Raw genomic sequence first — 24,862 nt, forward strand, 5'->3', positions numbered from 1 at the left:
GAGAGGTTTGTTCTCGTGTGTTATGCAGCATGTTTGAGCTTCCACGAGAGGTTTGTTCTCGTGTGTTACGCGGCATGTTTGAGCTTCTGCGAGAGGTTTGTTCTCGTGCATCAAGCAGGTTCGGTTGAGCTTCTGTTTATGTTCGCTGATCAATGTTTATATGTGAATAAAAGCCTAAATTCAATCTTAATTTGAAATAGTATAGACATTTATAATGTCACAAAAGATTTCAGTTACTTTTGATCAATTTAATGCATTCTTTCTGAATAAAAGTATTGATTTCTATCAAACAAATAAAAACGCCAAACTTTTGAAACTTTTTATTTAACTTTTAACTTAAAAAGTTGGCACACTTGTCAATTGCTTCTTCATTTCACTTCATTTTATGTACATCTTTAATAAATCTGTGTTTAAATATCTCTCTCATTATATTGTTCTATATTAAAATCAAATTTTTGTTACTCTATAATCTCTACTGTACATTGAACAAACAAAACAAAAGGCAATCATGGTGCACTTCTCTCATTCTATCATTTATATTCAGTCAGTCCAGGCGCTTGTGACCATGTAAAAGGTCATCGCTCATGTTTGGACATGGTTTCTCCTCTCTCCACCACTGCCACGCTGTTGCCACTGCACAGGTGCTCCTTCAGGATGATGTTCACAAAGAACTCTGCCACTATAGGACAGTGCTCGGACGCCACCCCACCCCACGACCAGTTATCGGGAATCCATGGATTGGTAAGGCCCTTCCGCACCACCGAGCAATGACCTGAAGGGGGCAGCACAAACACATAACACTTTCAGTCTGAAGTGTGGAATCAAAGATGTTTTTGAAAGTCTCTTATGCTTTCCAAAGTGGCAGAGCCGACTTGTTTAAAGAGTAAATGCTATCTAATATTAAATCTTACACCACCCACCAGTGTAGATCTTTTTGAGGGAGCGACTGGCCCAGATGTTGTCCAGACAGTGTGAGCCCTGCGGTGTGCGAGTGCTGATGTTCGTAAAGATGGACGGTGCGAGGAGGGCAGAGAGTTTTTCTTTCCTCAGGCACTCCATCTCAGAGCTGTCGGGAGCCATGCCAAAGTGACCCAGCACCAGCAGCTCTCTCTCACCTACACCAGAAATACCAACAGAGAAATATTGAGGGGGTGCTGGCATCATTTTTATGTCCTCAAATCTTGTTAATTTCTCTCCTTGCACTAGAACACACAGTATCAGTCAATACACAGCACAAATATACGACCATAAAGGCTACGATTCCACCGGATAGCACCATGGAGCTTGCTGACACGGACACATAACAGATAAGGAGCTCTTGTAAGAGTGACTCCTGCAATGATGCACTAAGTATCATGTTGAAAACAGACCTTTGAGAGTTTCCTGGATACCAGAGCTCAGCCTGTAAGCCTTGAGCTCATCACAAGTGTTTTTTCCTCTCTGTTCTGCAGGCGATGGTGCTGCTTTCAGGTGCAAATTGATCAGCGTGAGCTCAGACGATCCAATCTGTTTACAGAGAAAACTGGGTGAGATAAATCATTCAAATGATCAAATGTCAACATTACCCGTCATACAATTAGCTGAGATGAAAGAGTCAATATATTTAGTTCAATCTCATTTCTGTTTTTAAAGAACTATATTTAACTCTTTTTTAAAAATCAAAAATACAGAGAAATTCTATTTTAATATACTTTAAAATGCAATTTATTCCTGTGATGACTAAGCTGAATTTTCAGCATCATTACTCCAGTCTTCAGTGTTACATGCTCCTTCAGAAATCATTCTAATATTCTGCTTTGTTGCACAAGAATGTTAAAAACAGTTGTGCTTCTTAATATTTTTTTTGAAACCATTACACATTTCTTCAGGATTATTTGATGAATATAAAATAAAATAAAATTATTTTATTCAACTTTCTGAATAAAAATATTAATTTCCATTAAAATAAATTGTACTGACCACAGACGTTTCTGTATGTGAACTACCATGAACTAACTGCATAAAACAAATTGCTTGGTAACACTAACAGATAGAGCTGTATTCCAGGTTTACTTACATAAAAATGTCCCAGGTATGGCTGAGGATGAGGATGCTTCCCATTACCATTAGTCGCAGAATTTTCCAAGACAGTGGCATCCTTCATTTCAATCCCAGAAGAGCTGTCCCAAAGGAAACCGGAGTACTCAGCAACCTACAGGATTACAGCAAAATCATAATGACCAGGATCTGCCAAGTAACATTCCCAACAACCATACCCATTATTAAAGAGAAAAAGCATTTTAATCATGACAACTCAGTCTCAGAATAGTTTTAGCATTTTATTAAATATATCAATGTTAATGTATTTGGTCAAGCGAGCATTGACTCTACTGCTACATGATACACAGACACGCTTTGTGAGCGTGTAAGATATCCTGCTGTTGCTGCATAAATAGACATACATAAATCCCATAGCAGATCTAGGCAAGTGGAACTGGGGGAGGTGGAAGGTTCCAGAGTAAATCTGATACTAAGAACATATTACTTCCCTAAGAAAAATAAGTATGAAAAAGCACAGCCAAGACATTTAGCTAAACATCTTTTGTGTTCCAGAGAATATTAACAAATATACAGGTTTGGGGTAAATTTTCAGAATTCAATTAATCCAAAACAGTGTTGTTGTTCACTAAAACTATTAAAAATCATTTTCATTCATTGAAATAAAATAAGTATTAGATTAAAAACTACAAAACAACAGCAAAATTACAAATGAAATAAGAACTAAAATTATTAAAATAAACTAAATTAAAGCTAGATTGAATTATAAAAAACTAATAAAAATGACAAAACACAAATTACTAAAACTTAAATTACAATGAATACTGAAAATACTAAAATAAAAGCCAATTCAAAATATGAATAAATACTATAAATAGTAAATAATAATACTAAAATAACACTGGTCCATTACCCTTTATAACAATGGCAGCTGCATAAGACAAGTGAAGGGTTTCTTTGCAGCACAACAACACACAGCGACTCCATATTTGCATAGATAAAGAGTGCATGAATTGTGGATAGTCCATGTAAGCTGTGTGTTTAACTAAAGGCCACTGCATCATCATGACTGGAGTGTGTTAGTTTGGTTTAACAGCCTTTGTGCCTGATGTCCAATTTATATGCACAGGGGAAGCACAACTTAGAGATCAGGGGAAAAGTACACAGTACGTGTGCATCACAACATCTCTATTATAAGTGTCTTCAGGTGTGGCTTTTATAGAGTTTGTGTTGAAAGTGGATGGTGATTGTATTTATTGAGGTGCAAATGAGAACCAGGATTCAGCCTACCTGTACTTAAAATCTTAAATAACCTGAATTATTAGAAAATTCCAAATGTGAAATGTAAAAGCACATGATGGCTTATACACTTTCTCTCTCTAAAAGCACACTGCAGTAATCAGATATCACACATAGCTCCACTATAGGAAAAAAGCTGGTCTAATACATCCTACAGCACATCGATTAATATTAATATTTACAGTAATGCTCCATGATGAAGAGCAGACCTCTGTGAATCAAGAACATACATTTCTCCTGTGTAATCTCATTCACTTGTCATACGTGACAGCACGGTTTGTGTTGAGTTTATATCTGCCACATGTCACCGGTAAGATGTTTCCTGTGTGGGTAAACAGCACTATCCAGAGAACATCTTGTGTTCGGCCAGACACCTCTAGACATGGTCAAGGTCTTTAACTATTGTGTAAGTGTTTTATTTCAAATTCATGTTCTCAATCCTTTAAATGCAGTTTTAGATGAAACATGAACTCTGTGTTTTATTTATTTATTGAATCATTTACCTGTTTGAAGGGAAGTCATTACAGGCAAGACATTTGTTTTTTCATGCACTGGTTAATTTTTAGATTTTGAGCTTTTTGCTTACATATTGTCATTTTTCAGACTAGTTTTATTTTATTACACTGTCAGTTTTCATCTGTAGATTTTAACTACAATACATACATTGAAAGTTTTTTTTATTTTTATTTACTGAGGCCAAAATCTCCACTTCAGTAGCACTTACACCAGTTTTGTTCCCATCTACTGTATATTCTGAAAGTTTGTTCATATAACATTTGCCTGATTTATGTAACGTTATCTCTAAAAACATGGTGATTATGTTTACTGCCTGCTGATGGTATTTTCTGATTTATAGTGTGATAAAAAGAGATATCCAAAATCCCCTTTGTAAAAACATATAATATGTCAATGAAATGAAACAATAGAGTTGAACCTGGCTTTATCCATTGTTCAGATTTCTGTTCAGGAAATGTATGCAAATGTATATTTAATTAGTGCCTCAATTATTTAAAGGTTAGTTCACCCAAAAATAAAAATGTCGTTCCAAACCCGTAAGACATTCGTTCATCTTCGGAACACAAACTAAGATCTTTTTAATGAAATCTGAGAGCTTTCTGTCCCTCCATTGACAGCCTATGCAACCACCACTTTCAAGCCCCAGAAAGGAGGTAAAGACATCATAAAAATAATCCACAGAGTAAAAGTAATTACTTTTATGATGCCTTTACTATTAATTTTCATTTTTAGGTGAACTAACCCTTTATACATTACTTTTCAGAAAACTTGTTTTACAAACCAATTGTCTTAAAGTACTGTGTTTAATCAACTGGGGAAGTATGGTGACATCTGTTATTTCCCCTGTAGTGTGTTGCCTTAAAGGAGAATGAATCAGTGGACAGCTTTCTGTATGATGTAACAGCAGATATTTGCTAGTTAAGGCTGTTGGTAAACATTTTGGACCTTTCACCCCATATCATTTAACGCTGAACTTTTTAACGTTTGCATATGTGTGAATATGGCCACTTACATGTGCTACAGGGGTATAAACTTACATTACTGGATTGTCCGGTGGGACAGTCTGAAACGGCACATTTCCACAGGCCTCTGGCACTCTTCCACTTGCGTACGCTGCAGAGAGTGGGCTGATTCAGCTCTACACAAAACTGACACAAACAAACACAAAAGGATAGCTGATTAGCAGTGAAAAAATGAAAAAGTATTACACTTCATTTTGGGTATGCCCCCTGTGAGCAGGAATTGTTTAATTGTTTAAAATGGAGTCTGATATTGGAACCCTAACAACATGAGGGTGAGTAATTGATTTTTGAGTTAACTAACCCTTTCAGTGGGATTTAGATCTGGACTTTATTGCTTGCCATCTCAGTCAAATGCAAAAAAGGGGTGCTTATCATCTTTCCCACTTAAACACAATGCCTTTGATGGAGATGCAACTTTCTGATGCTGTAGTGTGTTTTTACATTTTTATTTAATCAAAGCAGACAAACCAAAGCATCTGTAAGTTTGCAGATAGACCTCTGAATCTTCTAGCAAACAAAACCTGGCCTTATCCTACCAAAGAGTACGTGCTGAGCATGCTCACTGGAGCTGGGAAATCTGATAACTACATGTGTCATTCTCATTACCTCAGACCCCCCCCAGTTTGGTCCTATAATTAACCAGGAGCAGTAGGGGAGAGTTTCCTGCAGGGTACCAGGGGACAGAACCAGAAGTTCACTATTATCAGCTGATCTGTAAAGAGCGCTTGAGGAATGTGGGCAGGACAGAGACATTTAATGTAACAAACCTTTCTATTGACGTCAAAAACTCAAAACTAAAACAAGACCCTCCCAAAATACTTCAGTCCTGGTGCCAAATACGTGTGTGCTCTGCATCTTGTCTTGTGGGTAGTGGAGCTGCACAATTAATCATTAATCATTCATCACTACGGAAGCGATCAAAATAGAGCAAATCACCTTTTGAAAGTAACATGGCGCTTCAAATAACTATAGTATCGATTGCATTGATTGACTTTAAAAAATGTATTTGTCATTGAATCATTCATTCAAGAGATTCAGTCAGAATCATGCAACTCTAGTGGGTAGTGCTGGAGTCAGTAAATATGTGAATAGCACAATGAGGGACAAGTGCCCGGTAGTCACTGCAACTAAATACAGGTAATGACGCCAAAGAGGACTTTGGCATTGTGTTTGTCAATGGATTCGCTAAGGTATGTACAATCTAATTTACCACAAGATCAAACCACTTGTGGAAGTCGAGCAGTAGATTCCCACACGTTTACGGAAATTAGTGGTGGGGGAAAAAATCGATTCTGTTCAGTATCGCGATATTTTGCGCACGCAATTATATCGATACAGTAGCGCAAAGTATTGCGCTACTGTATCGATCGCCCTCTAAACCCTCATTCACTAAGTTAGGCCTATTCCCTAAGTTAATGTTAGTCCACTAATAGCCTACTGTTCACTTGACGGAGTGAATGAAAACGAGTGAGCGACAGGCGTTGAGCGTACATAAGCTGTACATTCGTTAATGCAGTGCAATGTGGGACAGAGACGCGATCTGACACGCGTCCCATTTTCTCACAAATCTCTACGTTTATTTAAATAATTCAAGATTGCTCTTATGAGAACACTCGACAAAACGGACATTTTGGCATAATTTGTGTGTGTTATGGTTTGTTCAAGCCCGAAAGAGAACTTGATACTGACGCGCGTCTTTTCTGTGGGTCGTGTGTGTGTGTGTGTGTAATACAGGCAGGATTTAACGGATACTGCGTAATTGCGTTAAACATTTTTAACGCTTTAAACTTTTTTTTTGTTTTTGTTGCGGTGCCGCGGTGGGCAAGTGATGAAACCAGTGTTGCAATGTGTCCCGAATGTTCAAGAACAAGTTTTTCAGTTTTTGCACTTCAGTTAATGTGTAGAAGATAATGTTTACAGAATTAAATGTGACATTTAAAGTGAGGTGAGCGGTCTTATTTTCCTAATTTTTTGTAATGCCTTTGAATAATATGGGGGACGTGAATCGCAATATCGCATAATCGAATCGCAATACTTGCTGTATCGCAATATATTGAGAATCGCAATAATATTGAATCGTGGCCCAAATATCGCAATACTATCGAATCGTCACATTTTTGCCAATTCCCACCCCTAACGGAAATGATGGTGAACCGTGAGCACTGAGCTGTTGATCATGAACAATTACGGACATTACGGTCTTCACTGGCAGCTGTCTAGCATGCTAACCCTCATAAGTGATTGATCTGCAACACTCTTCAACTCTGTCGACTGCACAAAAAATGGTCCTAGCTATTAAAAAAAACATTTAATAGCTGAATTATTGGCAAAGAACCATCACCTATAATCTTAAAGAGAGATATACCAGAGAAGCAATATTATTTTAGTATTATATATACTATATACTAGAGCTTCACGATTAATCATAAAAAGATCGCAATCTTGATTCAACACCCAGGTGAACTCATTCCTAAATGATTCACCTGTGTCTATTAAACGAGCCTTTTGACAATCACACCAGAACATTCAAATCTACATTTGCACGGCCTCTTTTCAACCACACAGTATTGTTCTTTATGTGTTACAAATATTTAAATGATCACAGAAGTACTGAGATAAAAGCGGAAGTGATCAAAACCGAGTAAATCACCTTTTGAAAGTAACTTGACGCATCAAATATAGATTGTGTCGATTACATTGTTACACCAGTAGGTGGCGAGTGTCATTGAATCATTCTTTAAAGAGATTCATTCAAAAATGCTGATTCATCCAGTAATAACACAAGTGAAGTATTAATGATTGAGTCGTTGAATAATCATTAAAACCGATTTAATTAAAAAAATAATTATTTCAAATTAATTAAACATTTTTAAATAGATGGCAGCAATTAACATTGTGTCAGAACCTCTAGTAAATTATGTTATTTTGTTAAACAGTCTGTTCAGAATCGTGGTCTCTATTTGGGGTGGGGGGGGGGGGGGGGGGATTTTCAATTTATCCAGAATCTATATACTATTATACTATAATAAATGGCTATTATTTTTAAAATTTTAAGTTTTATATTAATTTTAGTTCACGTTTTAATAATTGTATGTCCTTTTGTCATTTTTATTTATTAGCTTTTGCTCTTTAAAAAATAATTATGTTTCTATTTAGTACTTCAACAAAATTATTTTAGTTACAAAGGCAACAATTCTAATTTTCATTTAAATGTTTCAAGTTTGTTTTTATCTAATTTTATTTGTTTGTTAACTATTTTATCATCTTATTTCAGCTTTATTTACCGGCTTTAATTTATTTTTGGCTTTAATTACCAAAAATTTTCAACAGTTTTTATTTTAACAATGCAGAAAAGCTGTTACTAATGGTAAAATCAATGCAAAAGAGCTCAGCAGGAATCAGCCACTACTATTAAGGCCTTGTGAAATAGGTAATTGAATCAGTCTCCCAACACTATCAAACTATTGGTAGGCAACATATCTCAATAATATATATATAAAATATTATTATTTTGTCATTCAAAATGTTTCATGAAATGAGTAGTTCATTCACTCCTGGGATGTAAGTACAATCTTTTTCTCAGATTTTTATATATTTTCTACTTCAAACTCTATTTGTAATGCTGTTATCCATTTAAGAGCTGGTTAGTTCAGTTTATGACTTAGAAATTTATATTATAGACTCTCTACCCTTTAATTTTTTTTTTTTTGATCTATAGACTCTCTCTCCTTTAATTATTTTTTGATCCCAATGGAAAAAAAATAAAATAAATCAGAAACTTCTAAAACAAAGGGACACTGAAAGGTGGGTCATTTTGCACACTTTAGAGTTTGATATAACTATTAAGATCAATACCTTTTAGTATTGTACAGAATATATTTATAATCTGCATCTTTTTCAGTAAATGTGGTATATGAGAGCGATTCAGATATTAAAATAAGATTTTAATATCTGAATCGCTCTCATATACCACATTTGTGTATATGTGTGTATATATGTATATATATATATATATATATATATATATATATATACACACACACACATATATCTATCTATCTATATATATATATATATATATATAGATAGATAGATATATATACACACACACACATATACATGCACGTATACATACACATACAGGCGAAACTCAAAAAATTCAAATATCGTGCAAAAGTTTGATAAGGCTTACAGCTTATGAAAACCCCAAATACAAAATCTCAGAAAATTTGAATATTACATGAAATCAATTTAAAAAAAAGAATTTTAAATACAGAAATGTCGACCCAACTGAAAAGTATAATCATGCATATAGTTATATATATATACACTAAATATATTAGTTTCACCTAATTTGAATTACTGAAATACACAAACTTTTGCACAATGTTCTAATTTTTCCACACACACACACACACACACACACACACACACACACACACACACACACACACACACACACACACACACACACACACACACACACACAATTAAAAACCCCACAGATTTACATTGAAGGAGTGACCTGAACAATAAGACTTTACTGTTAGTTGCTCACTCAACAGGTACAGTATGTAGCAAACACAGAGAACGCTTAGCTTCACTAGGCGAATGACTGACAATTTCCATGAGAGCATGCAATGTATTAGTGTGCTCTGAGGGTGACACAAACAGAAATTTAGCAAGATGAAGAGGAGAAGGTAGAGGGAGTGACTTTATTGTCCTTTCGAGAGGTTCTTTTACAAGAGGTCTGGGTTCCTTTGCCCGTTAATAAACTCAATGGTGACACACAGCTCTGATGTCTAAGGGAAGTCGCTTTGGTTCTGAGGAGTTCAGTGGAAATATGCATTATAGCAGAGCAACAGCTAAACCACAAACTCCATGGAAACCAAGACAAGCAATAAACAAACAGCCCAACACTGTGTTTCAAATCCAAGCGTTGTGGCTTTATGTCCATGTCTATTAGCTTTATGGAGATCTATATGCCAGTGTACTTAAAATAAAAATTCACCAGACCAACAGTAGACATGAAATTCACTCTATTTTCTAAATTAAATGTATTATTCAGGCATGTTTACACAACAACAATGTACTAAAAACAGAAAAGTTTTTCCATTACGTTTTTTTGCGTACAGACGACAACTAAAAATGTTTTATTATGCTGCCAAACCAGTAGTTGGCGATGTCACAAAACTATGCACCTATAGACTGAACACATAACACACAAGCGCATGACATCACTGTTTTCAAAAATTCACGATTTGTAGCTTACACAGTGATGATGGTATCGTTTTCAAAAACTTGCCCTTTGAAGCCTGTTTTCAAGTTTGTGTTTTCAGGCCCCGCAAAAAGTCAAGTCACCTTTATTTATATAGCGCTTTTTACAATACAGATTGCAAAGAAAAGCACGACATGAAAATAGTACAACAAAGTTTATTTCTAGAAAAATAATTGTATCATCGTCCACCTTAAGTAATGCAGATCAATAATATTGTTGAATATTAAATGTCTCCAACTAAGCAAGCCAAAAGCCAAGGAACCAAAACTCCATCAGGTGACAGAATGGAGAAAAAAAAACCTTGGGAGAAACCAGGCTCAGTCGGGGGGCCAGTTGTCCTCTGAAAAAGCAGTTATCGTGTAAATGAACAGCCAAAACAAACACATTTTTTTTATTTTAGTTGAAAACGGTGTTGTGTAAATGGCCCTTAATCTCATTCCTCCATGCATGTTTCTTTTTTTTTTTTTTTTTAATTTTTAATTAATATATAACTTTATGTAAGGACATACTTTTCTCTGGTGACTTATGCTGGACTTATGCAATCGTTGTAGTTTGCTTAAACCAAATAACGATTGTATTGTACAATCTGTATTGTATAAAGCGTTATACAACTCAAGCCGTTTAAAAAAAATGTATTTGTCATTGAATCATTCATTGAAGAGATTTGTTCAAAAAAGCAGATTCATCCAGTAAAAAAAAACAGTGAAGTATTTATGAATCATTCCGTCAAACGGATTTTAATAAAACCAAGTCCTGGCCTATATCTTTTTGGATAATATGTTACACTCAGATGGGCGTCACAATACGGAAGAAAATATCTGTTGCTACTTGCATTACATCACAACTTTTACCATTTCCTCTTCAAGGAAAACATACATTGTTGAAATCTGCTCGTGCATATAAAACGCACTATAAAAAATACAAATGTCCCTACCATCATACCACCCACAACTGACTAGCTGTAGCAAGATGATGATTTTGCTGGGCTGTGTCCTAAAACTAGGATACTGGCTATTAATACAAATACGAGCCCAACTTACTGTTTCAACAAGAAATATGTCAGCAAAGGAAATTGGGTTTTAATCTACTACTTTCTGCTCAACGTTTTTAAAAATGTGACAAATCAATTACATTTAAGATAATATCCTGTCTTTGAAGTCATAATATTAATTGGAAGTGTCAGGATTCCATGAATATAATTTAGGGAATGATGGAATTTCAGATGTTGTCTAAACAGAGTTAATCTCAGACTAAGGCGGAGTCCAGAGAGACATTCAGAACACAATGTCATTTCATTCTGAGCCAAAAGTCAAATAAGCATGCCTTTCCCTCTTGGTCTGTCCAGTCAGCATTTGCAAAAGCAGTGTGGAGGAAAGAACGGCACTTCGGGTTCACTGCGGCATAACACCAGCCAGGGCTGGACTGGTAATCTGGCATACCGGGCAAATGCCCGGTGGGCCGACGTGCTTTTTGGGCCGATACATCTCATATTTTTTTTTTTTTTTTTTTTAATTTTACGGCCCATAAAACTCGTACATCGGCAGCCCATTCGTTTTGTTTTGTTTAATTGACGGCGCTGGGTTAGTGCCGATATAATGCATTGGTCAAAAAAAATCATATTTTTTTCCAATGACAGACCGGCCCATGAAACACGTAGATCAGCGGCCCATTTGTTGTTTTCTTGATTGACACTGGGCTGGGCCAATCACATCTTGAAACACCTCCCCCTTTGTGCTTTGAGTGGGCGTGCAGTGTCAATCTGGAGATGGAGAAGAAACTCAAGGAATGTGCAGAGAAATAGCGTGAAAAATAGATATAGGCCCTTCAAGCAGACGCTGTAAAATGTGTCAAAGTATATGTGTTTTCTGCAGCAGCAGGAGCTTCATCAGCTCCAGTGGCTGATGAGGAGGATAGTGAGGAGGATCAGGAGAGAATTGAGAAAGTGTAGAGTCTGTGGTAAGCAGTACTACTTTTTAAAACAATTTGGCTATGAGTGTAGGAACCCATTACCTATTTACGCATTATTTCCACATCTGCAATGTGGACGATTACAGCAATTTACTAGAAGTTTAATGAGACACGTTTGTATCCATGTTTTCCGCCAAAATAAAAGCTTGATGCAGTTTCCGTCAAAATAAAAGATCATGTGCTTATCTCTTTCAAGTTTATAAATTAGTACAAAACTAATTATGAAAGTTTTCTTCATTTTTCAGTGCATTTGTTTTACAATATATGGCTATTAGGCTACTATCTGGAGATTAATTAAAACTATTATTATGTAGTAGTGTAATATAGTTAATATAGTTTTATACTAAAAGAGTTTTTTTTTCTGTGTTTAATTTGCACACTAAAAATGGGATGGAGCTTTTAATTTTTAACTCTCAAAGTGCACCAGATTGATGAATTTAACATTAAAATGCAGACAATTTTCTTAGGGGGGGCATGCCTCCAAACCCCCCTAGAGGGACAGAAGTCCACCCACCACAGTTTTACCAAAGATCCTGTGGGAAACACTGGTATTGCTATGCCAGTGCAGCTTATAGCTTGTTTTTTGATGCATCACCGCGGAGTATAGTTCAATTGTATTAATAAATTACAATTTTGTACTTATTTCTAGGGCTGCAACTAACGATTATTTTGATAATCGATTAATCGGACGATTATTTTTTCGATTAATCGATTAATCGGATAGAAATTAAATTAGTTTTTTTTTTTATTATAACTAAATAAAACCGTAAATCAGGGTATTTATGTGTAAAAGTGTACTTTAAAAAGTGCAAAAGCCACACATTGAGTTTTACTAATATCAATATTTGCATTGTTTTTAATGATAATTGCTGATGGCAAGTTGACAAACATGATTATTGTTAAAAAAATGATATCCAACATATGTTTTTAACACAATTTTTGTTAAAACAAATTTACACAGACATGTTGTTCAGATGTGAATATCTGAACTAAAAACAAACTAAAAACATCTAAAATATATAATTCATTTAATTTTTATTTAAAATTAATTATATATAAGGAATATAAGGATAAAGAATATAATATATATTATATATAATATATAAAAGAATAATATAAGGATAAATTGATTAAATAAATATAGAAAGACTGAAAACAATTTTGTGAACGTAGAGCCGCAGTAGATCGCGTTTGAAAAACAATTAAAACTTAGTAGACAAATGCTATAAAAAGAGAACGGAATGGAGGTAACGTTACCCAGCAAGCTAACAGGCTTGAGTAAAGGACAGGAGAAATTATGCATTAGTGCACAAGCATTCGCTGAAAACCACTGAGTACAGTGACTAAAAAACAATATTTTACTGCTGCTGTTATTAACTGCCTTTATATTTAGTGCTTCACTTTGTAAACACCGTTTTAATTTAACCTATTTCTGCGGTAGCGCTATTTTAATCCATCACTTACGTTGCGAGCGAACTGATTGCGCAACCTGATGCTCGAGACAAAATACAGACATCCCAAGATCCCGGAAGTCCCGGGAGTCTCCCGCATATTGATTGCGGCTCCCTGATGCCCGCGAATTAGTTCAAACTCCCGCGCATGCGAGACAGAAGAGACTGCTCCAAACCGTGTAGCGCGCGCGCTCGGCAGAGCGCCTGAGGGAGAGAGACCTTGCGTGTGTGTGCGTACCAGTAAACGCTCCCCGTGACGTAAGCAGACCAACTAATCGATAATGACATTCGTTGACAACGATTTTCATAATCGATTATAATCGATTTTATCGATTAGTTGTTGCAGCCCTACTTATTTCATCTGTTAACTCTCACTCGTTCCTACTCATTCATTACATGCCATTAGTGGTTTTAATGAATAGGAGTTGAACATATTCAAGGGTGTGCAAAGATGGGTGGTGTTTATGATCATATGTAGTGGGCCAGTCTGGGCGAAAATGCCAGGGCCGATTTTCTGTCCCAGTCCAGCCCTGACACCAGCAGACAGTAGCGCTGTTAAAATCAGTCATTCACGGCCCATATGAGTCCCAGTTACACAGTAATGGCATCAAGAATAAACTCAAGGAGAAGGAACAAAAATCAAGACTTCAAACTGAGAATTGAATAAGTAGTTAATTACCAGACACTTTTATCCAATGCATTCTACAGCACAATCCATGAATTCATAAATTGAATTCACATCAAAAACATAAATTGTGGTTGCCAGATATTTATTGTTCAATAGCTATATTTAACTGAAATTATGCAAATATCCAATTACTAAAATCTGTTTTTATAAACCTTTATAATGTATTGACATCCACCTTGATAAAAAGAAAGTCACATGATGAATCAAAGTTCAACGTTCATCATAAGTAGCTTTTCTGAGGTAAATACTAATATATAGAAGGTGCACGCAGTGTCATACACAAATATAAAACACTATCTTGACACATGTAACTAAAATAAAACAATAAACATTCATTTAACAACATAAAATGTAACCTAAATCCCTAATGCACATAACGTATATCTAAAAGCTAATTAGAAACATAAATATTAAAATGAAAAACCAACAAATGTCGTGTGACAGAGAATGCTGGGAATGTCACTTTACGTTTTATTTACTGTAAAATATAAGATGACCTGGTTCTTTTTCACTTCCAAAAGCTGTACATTAAACAGTGATTTACTGTAAAATTACATGAAATGTCCCATCAGATTTTCTATTACAGATTTTCATATAGAATCTCTTATTGTCACAACAATTGAGCTACTAAATTACTGCGCATTTACACGAAGTTGAACTCAGCTTTGCGGCATAGATTAAGGTCACTCATGTTGTCTTAAACCACCCACTCTTATTGAAAACGAATTATTTCAGGTCACATTGTCATTGATAATCGCTGTCAGTGAATAAGAACATCTCAAGTCTGTAGTGAAAGAGGATATAGGAGAAATATTGCCTTTGGAAATATTGGACACTTTGCCCTTGTCCTCTCACTGACAAACTGCTGCCCTGCTAACCTACTTTACTAGTCTATTCCCAGCATCAGACACTGCGGAGAAGACCTCAAACACACACAACACACATTGCTATTCGTGTACATGGTCATGCTGGTCTTTTCGAAAATTGAACAAAAAGACAACATAAACATTGGATGTTTGATCATAAATAATTTTCTTTACTTTTTTCAACAGTGCTTCATGGGAGTGGACAGATCCTGAGATCTATTTTGGCATGATTTGCTTGTCACAATTCATTGATTGGATAAAAATTCTCTGGAAAATCAAGGGTAATGTAGTTTTCCCCCCAGGAATTCCACTGTTAAACAACTTATTTGTTAAGTAAATGAAATAATGCGGGCCGATAGCTTCAACAAAAGCGTATACATATGGGATAATGTACATCCAGCCAGCTGAAGGAGTATATTTTGCAATAACAACCATTTAGATGGACATTATCCTGCTTATTACATGGCTACTTGCCACATAAGTAAGTAAATGGACATATTGGGAGTGATATTGATATTATACTCAATGTTGATATGAGTTTAAATTTTTACCAGCTCAATAAATACAAAGCTTCCACGAAAGAAAAAAAAAGTTCCTAGAAGCTAAAAGCCAAGACAAACCAACAAGCATTAATAATGATTGGGACATGAAATACAGATTCAAGAAGAAAATGTTTTAAAATCTTACTTGTGTATTATCTTATAATCAATTACAGTGCACAAAAGTCCTCTAGTTTTTTTTTTTACATTAAATTTGATATTTTACATTAAAGTTGATAACTGGGCCGCAAAATACACCAGCTGTGTTTGGATGAAACAAGAGAGAGAGTGCGCTTCCACGGTGTGATACGAGAGCCGTTAAAATTAAATTTTAATTTAAAATTGTAAAATTTAAAATTAAAAAATACCCAGCCTTAAATACCCAGATGAGTGTCTTTGTACAGCGTTGATTTTGACGATGGTTATTATCGGACAATAAATGACCTCGGAATGTTGTGATAAAAGGAAGAGGTGTGTGTTGTCTGTTAAATTGTAACACTACCTTGTCTAGAGCCTCCCGATCGGCCAAGTCTTGAACTGCTAGCAGGTTAATGCTGGAGAGAGGGAGAGAAAAACAAGGCATGTGAGACCACTAGTATATCAACATAATTGAATATTTAAATCAAACAAATGGGCCAAAAGTAAAAGTGTGAGAATCTATGAGAAGGTCATGTTGTTATTGTTTTTTCATGCCATATGGACAGCACTTCCAGGACAAACTTCGGCCTTTATATTTTTACCTAAAGAAGTGTTTAATTTTTTCAATGTTATAATACTGTTCCAATTGCAACTTATGCAGTCAGCATAAGATGTATTTCTATATCAGCATATAGACATATTTTAAGGCCAAAACCCAGAAACAAGTTGCATTTTAGCACGTTTTATTCTACGGCATATCAGTAATACTGCCTTGTGATTTTTTGTAAAGCCTTTCTGAGAATTTGCCCAGGACAGTGTTATTTTAGTATTAATTATGCACTATTATAGCATTTATCAATATTTTGAATTATTTTTTATGTTTCCAATTTTAATTTTAGTATTTTATTTAGTCTTTTTTTCAGCGTTAATTTATTTTTATTTCTGTTTTAGTTTTGTTTAGTTTCTTTATTGTCCGCTAAACCATCATTCCCACTCCATTCACTTTAACTTTAAAATACATCAGTAATAACGCCTTCTATATCTACAACCCCATTTAGTTATACACAAATGTGGTCATGTGCACATTCAAGCATTTCATATAGTGAGCTTAAACATATCGCTCTTTTAAAGAAGATTTAGTTCACAAACACGGTCGTGACCTAAATGGTTTTCATTTACAAATAAATTCTAAAAATCTGCATTAGTAACTCAGCATCACGGCATCAGTGGCGCGCACTCAAGCTCCGGAGATCTTGCCTCATTTTAAGTCAGACTTGTGAATTCAGTGAATTGTTAACTGGAGACTCATTTTGAACAGATCTTGAATCAAGTGAGTAGTTGAATCGAGAACGGATGCAATCGGATCGGTGCAATTCATGAATTAATCGTTCAGTGCAATTTGAGAACCGATTAAATTAAAAGAATCAGCTCGTTCACTATTCGGACAGCTCTAACGCATCACTGAACGGGTGACGATTTCTTCAGTTCAAAACTAAGTAGATATAGTTGAGTAAAAAATACACTATTAAGCTTTGGATTGTAGTGAAGTAAAGGTTTCCCAAAATGAAAATAATCAAAGTACAGATACTTGAAAAATTTACTTAAGTACAGTAACAAAGACAAAATACTTCCTAACTTTCCACCACTGTAACAGGGCTCTCAAGTGTCACGCATTGAGCGTGACAGTCACTCATTTTGGTCTTTTGTTACGCTCTCCCGGCCACACATTGTATTTCTCAAGCTGAAAAACTATTTATAATATATTTAATATGCCGCAGTGCCCAAAACTCTGGCCACGCTGCTCTCACTGTGGAACAGGTGTGGTGCTGAATTCTGACCCCCGCCAAATTATTACCCCCCTAGTAATGGTAGGTTTAGGATTAGTTGTGGGGGAGGGGTTAGGATTAGCCAATCAGATACTGATTTCAACAAGGGGGGTCATAATTTGGCAGGGAGTCAAATTTCGGCAGGAACTTGACCGGCAGGAATCAAGCGCGTCTCCTCTGGTGTTGTTCGTCGAGCTACACAATAGCCAATCAGAAAATAGCACTATTGTATCTGGGTAAGATTTAACGCAACAACCAATGACAAAAATGTATCATTTTTGTTTAAAAAATGATTTAAAAAAATCGGCTGGGTGTCACTCTTGCCTGTCTTCAAAACTTGAGAGCCCTGCTGTAAACTACAACACTTTATCTCTGATAATACTCTCCTAAAATTGTCCTGGTCTAGAGTTACAAGTACAGTTGCAGTGACTGATCAAGAAATAGAAACAGAGAAAATAAAGCAATACAGCAGGAGAGAGTCTATCTTTATTTTCCAGTCAATGCTGGAGCTAATAACTCAGATCCTGTTTTGAGAACAAACAGTCAGACAGACAACACCCAGTTCCCTTATAGGTGAGCACACGGTGTGTGTGTGTGTGTGTGTGTGTGTGTGTGTGTGTGTGTGTTCATTCAGTTGATTATTTGGTATTTATGTGCGTTATAAAAACTCTATGATCTTTTCAAACCTTGACCAGTTATCAAAACTCGGATCAATAAACTTTAACATTGTAAACAAAGCAGCTGCTCACTCATAAAATAATAATAATAAAATCTCATAAACATTGATGCACATTAAGCAGTAATATTATTATATAACCAACCTAGACAACATTTTCAATGAGCATGAACCATCATGTGTACAAGGCATAAACGGCATTAACTTTTTTTTACGGTCTACACGACTCTGATTGAGGAGGGAGTGAATGCCTTCAGTATGAATTCAATAATTTTCAGATTTTATTTTTGATTTAGTAAAATTACTTGATTTTTGTTTGCACAACACAATTGTTTGTTTCATGTCATAACTTGTCTCTTGATAATATAGGACTGGTGTACCTTTTCAGCCAAATACAGCCATTTTATAAAACAAAAATCCATTTAGCATTTACATTTTTCCTCAGAATTGTTCATTTACAATAATTTGTTACATTGTTAATGATTTATGGATCATCATTTTATAATTTGGCAGCATTTATTAGTCCAGATTAATGTACATTTAAAAATAGTACAAATTTAACCTTTCAAGTTGTATAAATTCACATGAATGCATTATGAACAAAAGTATATCATATGTATATGGACATTAACCAAGATTAATGAATGTTGTAAAGGTACTGTTTATCTTTAGTTAGCTATTCATGTTAGTTACTGCATTAAATAATGTTAATGTAAATAACATCATTACAAAGTGCTACCATGGCAAAGTTCCTTTCACCTAAAATCATTTCGTTTTTTTTTTAAAACACCACATCAGATACATTGAAGAGCAGTGTTTTATTGTCAAAGACAATTGAGTTTGATGAAATTATGCTGCCAAACCTCTCATTCAATGTAATCACAATTACATCAGAATGTCAAACAGATTCATGAGATTTTAGCCAGATAATGGAGAACATGGTGTGTGTTGATTGGTGGATAACCAATAGTGTGTTTCCCTGCAGAGGTCAAACCCCAGTGGGCTACTGATTCATGTCACGTTACTCCTCTGCTTAACTTGGGCTGTATTACTGTATGATAATCTACAGTATATTCTCTTTTCATGCCAGTTGAGTCATACGTTCCCTCACATAATTCTTCCAGTAAGAATTTCCAGTTTCCTACTTGAACAAGTGCAATAGAGCGCCACTTGGCATTAGTGCACAATGTGATATGCACGTGTATGACATCATGTGGACACGGTGGCACACAAATCAAGTTACACAGTTAATGGTAAACTATTCCTCTTAAGCAAATAAAATGTATCAATGAGTTGCAGTTCTTATGATGATAAACATTTGTTTAACAAGCATTTGCAGAGATAGATCTGCGCAAAACTTTGTAAATGACCTTCTCTGTTGGTATAATTGGTCATCTGTAAAACAGAAGAATCTACAATCTATTCAATAAGAGTTGCATATATTTTTCTTAAATATTTCTGTCAAAAACTTAACTGTCTGTTAAACTACATGCAAAAACATCTTGTTCCAAAGTTATTGGATTACATTCTGACAGCATGCAGTGCCTGTTTGCTGACCAGCATCTTTGCCCGTCCAGTCAAAGTGACGTAATAAGGAGGAAATGGGAAGTTCGGAAAGCCTTGTTTCTCATTTCACAAATTCAAATGCAAAGAAGGTGTTTACATAGAAGGTACAGAAGCAAAACTCATCTCATTCGATTCAAAAGGTCTGGGAGCGGGTGGCACATGGTCATGTAAAACTACTCAGATTCTTATTTAAATTAAAATGAAAAGAATGTTCTATTGTAGAATGATGCAGTCACCGTTCTGAGCAGTGCTATTATTGCTAAAAAAGGTGACAAATTATTTTCGTTAATTGAAATTAAATATTTCTAAACTTAAAAAGGTAAACTTGAACAAAAATTAGAACTATTGCTTTTGGTGAATAAAATTTCATTTCTTAAAGTAGAAGTGCTAAAACAACCAAAATAAATTTAAATAAATGAAAAAACAAAAACTAAATTACAAATGACAAATGCTCATAACAAAATTACAAAAATGTAAAAAAAAAAATATATTTTTTATAAATATAATATATAAATAATACTAAAATGACACTGGTTCTGAGCTGGTCTTGTTCGGACAGTTTGTCATCCAAACCTTCCAACACATTCTTCTGTTTTCTTCAGTCTTTATTTACATATTTTGCCAAATTAGCATATTTTCACATGAGTAAACAACACTGTTACTTAAATTTTTGCATGTTATAGACCGGGACAAAGGTTACCCGTTGTTGTGCAGCATACAGAGGCCTGGTCCTAATAAAACAGTGCAATGCTATTTCAAGTGTACAGTATGTAAAGCTGTACAACATAAAACCTCAAACGAGAACTCAGAAGACTTTGGTAAACACAGAGATTATAAAAAATTGAGAGATCACTAGTCGTTTTTAACAGCGACCTATTTGTGTTGTATGATCTGTCAGATAAACCCACCAATCAGTTAGTAATTACTTAATTTTTTTACTCAGGCACTAAAGTGATTAGTCACATGGCATTTATGCATCAGGTGATTGACTCAGAAATCCTGTATGGGAAAGAAGGCAGATTCCAAATTTTCCAAGGGTTCCTATACCAGTCGAGCAACTGCCATTGAGAAAGAATGGTAATGTAATGTTAACTTAATGTAGCTTTCAGTTTCCCCAGGTACTATAGACCATTCTCAAGACTACAAGTATAACCGAAGCTGCAAATGAACTGCTCAGTGCTAATACAACAGTAGTGACAGTTCAATCAATAAGAGCGTGACTCAGACAAGGTTCAACTCTGTCAAAATGTAACTGAGTCTGCAGTTCCTAACGTGTTTGGCAGTTCATTACAGCACTAAAGGAAAAGCATGGAAAAAGTCCTATGAGACAGACAGAGAGAGAGAGAGACAGACAGACAGACAGACACACACACACACACACACACACACACACACACACACACACACACACACACACACACACACACACACACACACACACACACACACACACACACACACACACACACACTCTCTTTTATGATAATGCTGCTAAGCGGTTTTGTGTCAGCGGAAATGGAAAGGTTTCGAGAGAATTGAAAATGATGACTTTGATACAACCATGTGTGTGACCCTGATGTCAGTCTTGGAAATAAATCAACAGCAACTGCTTCTTTCACACAGTCTCTCAATTCTCGTCAAACTCTCCACAACCCAAACATGTTAACACCTTGTTTTTTGTTGAAAGGAAACCTTTCGAAACCCAATTTATTTTGCAATACAAATGAAAGCTCTTGCAAAACTGACTGTGACACTCAACATCCTATGTAGTGTGGAAGGGCCTGAATTTTGGTGCAGGATTGCACATCATTTTACTAATTCCCACAGGTTCCCCACTTATAATGCGGGAAATTCTCGCAAACATGTATTCACTATGTTGAATGAGAACATTAAAACACCCAGATTTTCAGATCAAATCAGTCATTTGAAAACTATGCGAGGCGTAATTTCACAAACCAGCTACAGCGTCTCTCTCACTTGCGATTGATTTAAAACCATAGTAGCCGCACAAAGTCACCTCTCAAACAGCTTGCACGTACCAAATTGAGTTATTTTTCACAGATTATTGCACTTAAACAATCACATACTCAAAAAATTGTCAAAATGCCCGCCTTGGCATAAAAACAGTTGTAATGCCTGAAGTGGTCATAAACAGTTGAAAAAGAAAACGCATGTGAACAGACAGGATATTGGATCCGAGCTCTTAAAGTGGCAGCAGCCTAATATACCTGCTGTTGTCTGTGCCAATAATGTTAATTAAACAACAAAAGAGAGAGAAAATCACTCACTGCTTTTGACTGAATAACTTTTGTAACTTTAGTTGTAAGGATTAACCAATATTTAATTTATTCATGTGTTATTTTACTAAAATTGATTACTTTATTTACATTTCTGTACCTGAATTAGGGTTGTCAAATGTACTGGTACTACAGGTACTAGTCGGTACAACAACAACAAAAAAACCCAGCATTTCGGCAGTACTGGTAGTACAGAGTACCGGGTATATTTGGTCCACGCTCATAGATGCTGCTTTCAAAAATAAAAAATAGTTACAACTACAGAATAATGTCAGAAAAAAAAAAGCATAACCTGAAAGAGAGGGGGAAGCAGAATTAAATCAAATGAGGAGCTTTTGCACAGGCAAGCACCACTCTTTTGCTCCAATACATATAGTTTCAGTTTGATTGTCCAGTCAAACCAAAATCACACATTCAAAACACGAGATTAGAGATCTGAAACTGTCTTTTTGTAGATAGGTCATCATAATGTAGTACAGCACCATGGAGACTAAACATGTGACGTGTGCCACACTCACAAATTGACAGATTAGTCATGAGTCGGATTGTTTGGTTTGGTGGGTGTACAGTGAGGTTACTACAGGCCATCTCTGTGTACACTTATGAATACACAAACTATAGTAACCTCTCATCAAGCAGTCTGATGGCTTCCTCCACCCTGTGTGTTTGAGACTAAATCTTCAGCAGTATTTCAAGCACTGTGGGTTTTAATGTGTCCTTTTAACCTGATAACAGATCAGTCTACCAGATAGTGTTTAATTTACAAAAACAACCCATACTGGAGACCATATAAGTATACCTAAAGGAGTTTGTTGTGCTACACAGCACACTGGTGGCTGACTCAGTTGTGATGACTGGAGACGGGTGGCATTGGGTGACCTGCAGTGACTCCTAGATAGAGATATTTGTCTGAGATGTTTACACATATCTTTAAGTATAAAGCTTTGGTGCCAGTTGGCTATAAACATGAACGATATTGCAAGTCATGCAGCTTGTTGAGAAGAGTAAGGCTATTAGTTTTCTACGCAATGTGACAAAATGGGCAAAAAATCTAATTTGTTTTCTATTTTAATATATTTTACGCAATTTATTTCTGTGGTGGCAAAGCTACATTTTTATCAGTCAATTCTTCAGTGAAACATAATCCTTTAGAAATCATTCTAAAATGTTGATTGCTGCTCAAGAAACATATCTTATTATTAAAGGTGGGGTAATCGATATTTCAAAAACACTGTTGGACATACACACCCATCTCTTCATTGCTCCGCCTCAAAAATAGGGGTGGGAATCTGTAGGCACCTCACGATGCACCGAATTTGAATGCTTCTCGCTGCAATGTTATTCATTTTGCTTTGAATTCAAATGCTTTCTAATTGGATCTCCCAGCGCTGTGTAATAACAGTGTTGCACAATTCAGATCGGCCCACGAGTAAACCTGTTCTGTGCTCAAACGGTCCACGGAGCGCAGCTCAAACGAATAGCACGGTTTTGTTTCTCTTTCGTTTCATTTGCCATTTGATGTTTCTCGTATGTAACAAAAGTTACAGCCATTATCAATAGGACAACATGGTGGTCACACCAGTGTAACCTCTTGTCACCCATTTGGTCGCAATCTGGAGCCCTACTTGCATAAAGTGTGGCTCTTATCCAGGTCCTTTTTCTCTTCAACTTCATAGAAGCCAAAGTTACGCTAGATTTTAACGCAGAGGGTGCCGGTCGGATTTCTCGCTCAACCATCATGCGTCTCACAGACTGCCCAGGCACCTTTTACGTTCCGTCAACATGACGTTATCAATTAACATTTAAAAAATCGATTTTTGACATTTGAGATCCGATTCAGAATCGTCCACGTCCGCATCACGATCCTTCCAATCCTAAACGCCCTGCTCAGAGTCGGTCTCGAACCTCACCGCCGTCTGTTTATCATAGCAAAAGCGCAACAAAATATTGCTTCACGTAAAATATAGCACAGATGATGAACAAATGACAAGGAAGCACAGAACGTACAGTACACAATAGTAATTAGAAACAAGAGTTAGTTGTTAGTTGACACAGAACAGCAGCTTCAGACAAATAATGACACAGTGTTACTCACGTGTGGAGCGGAATCAAAGCAACCTCCATGTCTGTTTTCAGGCCTTCCCGCTTAGCTATCTTCAGCGCTGGAAAGCGTTCTAATATTAACGACGGTCCTGAAGCTCGATCTTGCCCAGTCATAACCCTCAATTTTCCAGTGATTTCTTCTGAACTTTTCTCTTTTTTTATTGCGTCTCATCTCTATTTTCTGCAGTCTTTCTTCAAATCTCTCTCTTGCTCATTCTCTTTCCTCCACCGTCATCCACCCCCTAATGCTGAATGGCTACAAACGTTTGTTGTTGTTTGTTCGTCTGTCGATCAGACTAACCTCCAAACAGCGTTTTTCAAATATCAAGAATTCATGCAGACTAACCCGGAGGCGCCAGCGTGATCACTTTTTTGTTGATAACAACGGAAAGAACTTAAAATACTCCATCAATTTTGGTCATAAGAGTAAGACGACATTTGAAACTGTAAAGGGTCTACTTTTCTGTACACTTATAATAACAACAAAACTTTGTGCTTTTGTAAAATAAAGAAACATGTTTTTGAAGCGTTGATCAATGTAGCCAATCACAGACATTTATGTTGAGCGCGTGAACACAATGGCCAATCAGAG

General features: G+C 35.8%; 1 protein-coding gene across 1 annotated transcript in view; it reads right to left on the bottom strand.

The window, feature by feature from the left end:
• Positions 1–305: 305 nt before the first annotated feature.
• eepd1 (endonuclease/exonuclease/phosphatase family domain containing 1) overlaps positions 306–24,862 on the bottom strand; it is a 34,755-nt gene continuing 10,198 nt past the window's right edge. The window contains exons 2-7 of the mRNA XM_077196538.1: positions 16,167–16,218; positions 4,890–5,000; positions 2,057–2,191; positions 1,371–1,506; positions 921–1,115; positions 306–772 (exon numbers count right to left, since the gene is read on the bottom strand). Of these exons, the coding sequence (XP_077052653.1) occupies positions 576–772; positions 921–1,115; positions 1,371–1,506; positions 2,057–2,191; positions 4,890–5,000; positions 16,167–16,218 (826 nt within the window). The 3' untranslated portion in view covers positions 306–575. The remainder of the gene's footprint in view (positions 773–920; positions 1,116–1,370; positions 1,507–2,056; positions 2,192–4,889; positions 5,001–16,166; positions 16,219–24,862) is intronic.

Source organism: Siphateles boraxobius, unplaced genomic scaffold (genome assembly GCF_051911475.1).
Source record: "Siphateles boraxobius isolate OS27281-9 unplaced genomic scaffold, OSU_SipBor_1 35, whole genome shotgun sequence".
In the NCBI taxonomy this organism is placed as follows: domain Eukaryota; kingdom Metazoa; phylum Chordata; class Actinopteri; order Cypriniformes; family Leuciscidae; genus Siphateles; species Siphateles boraxobius.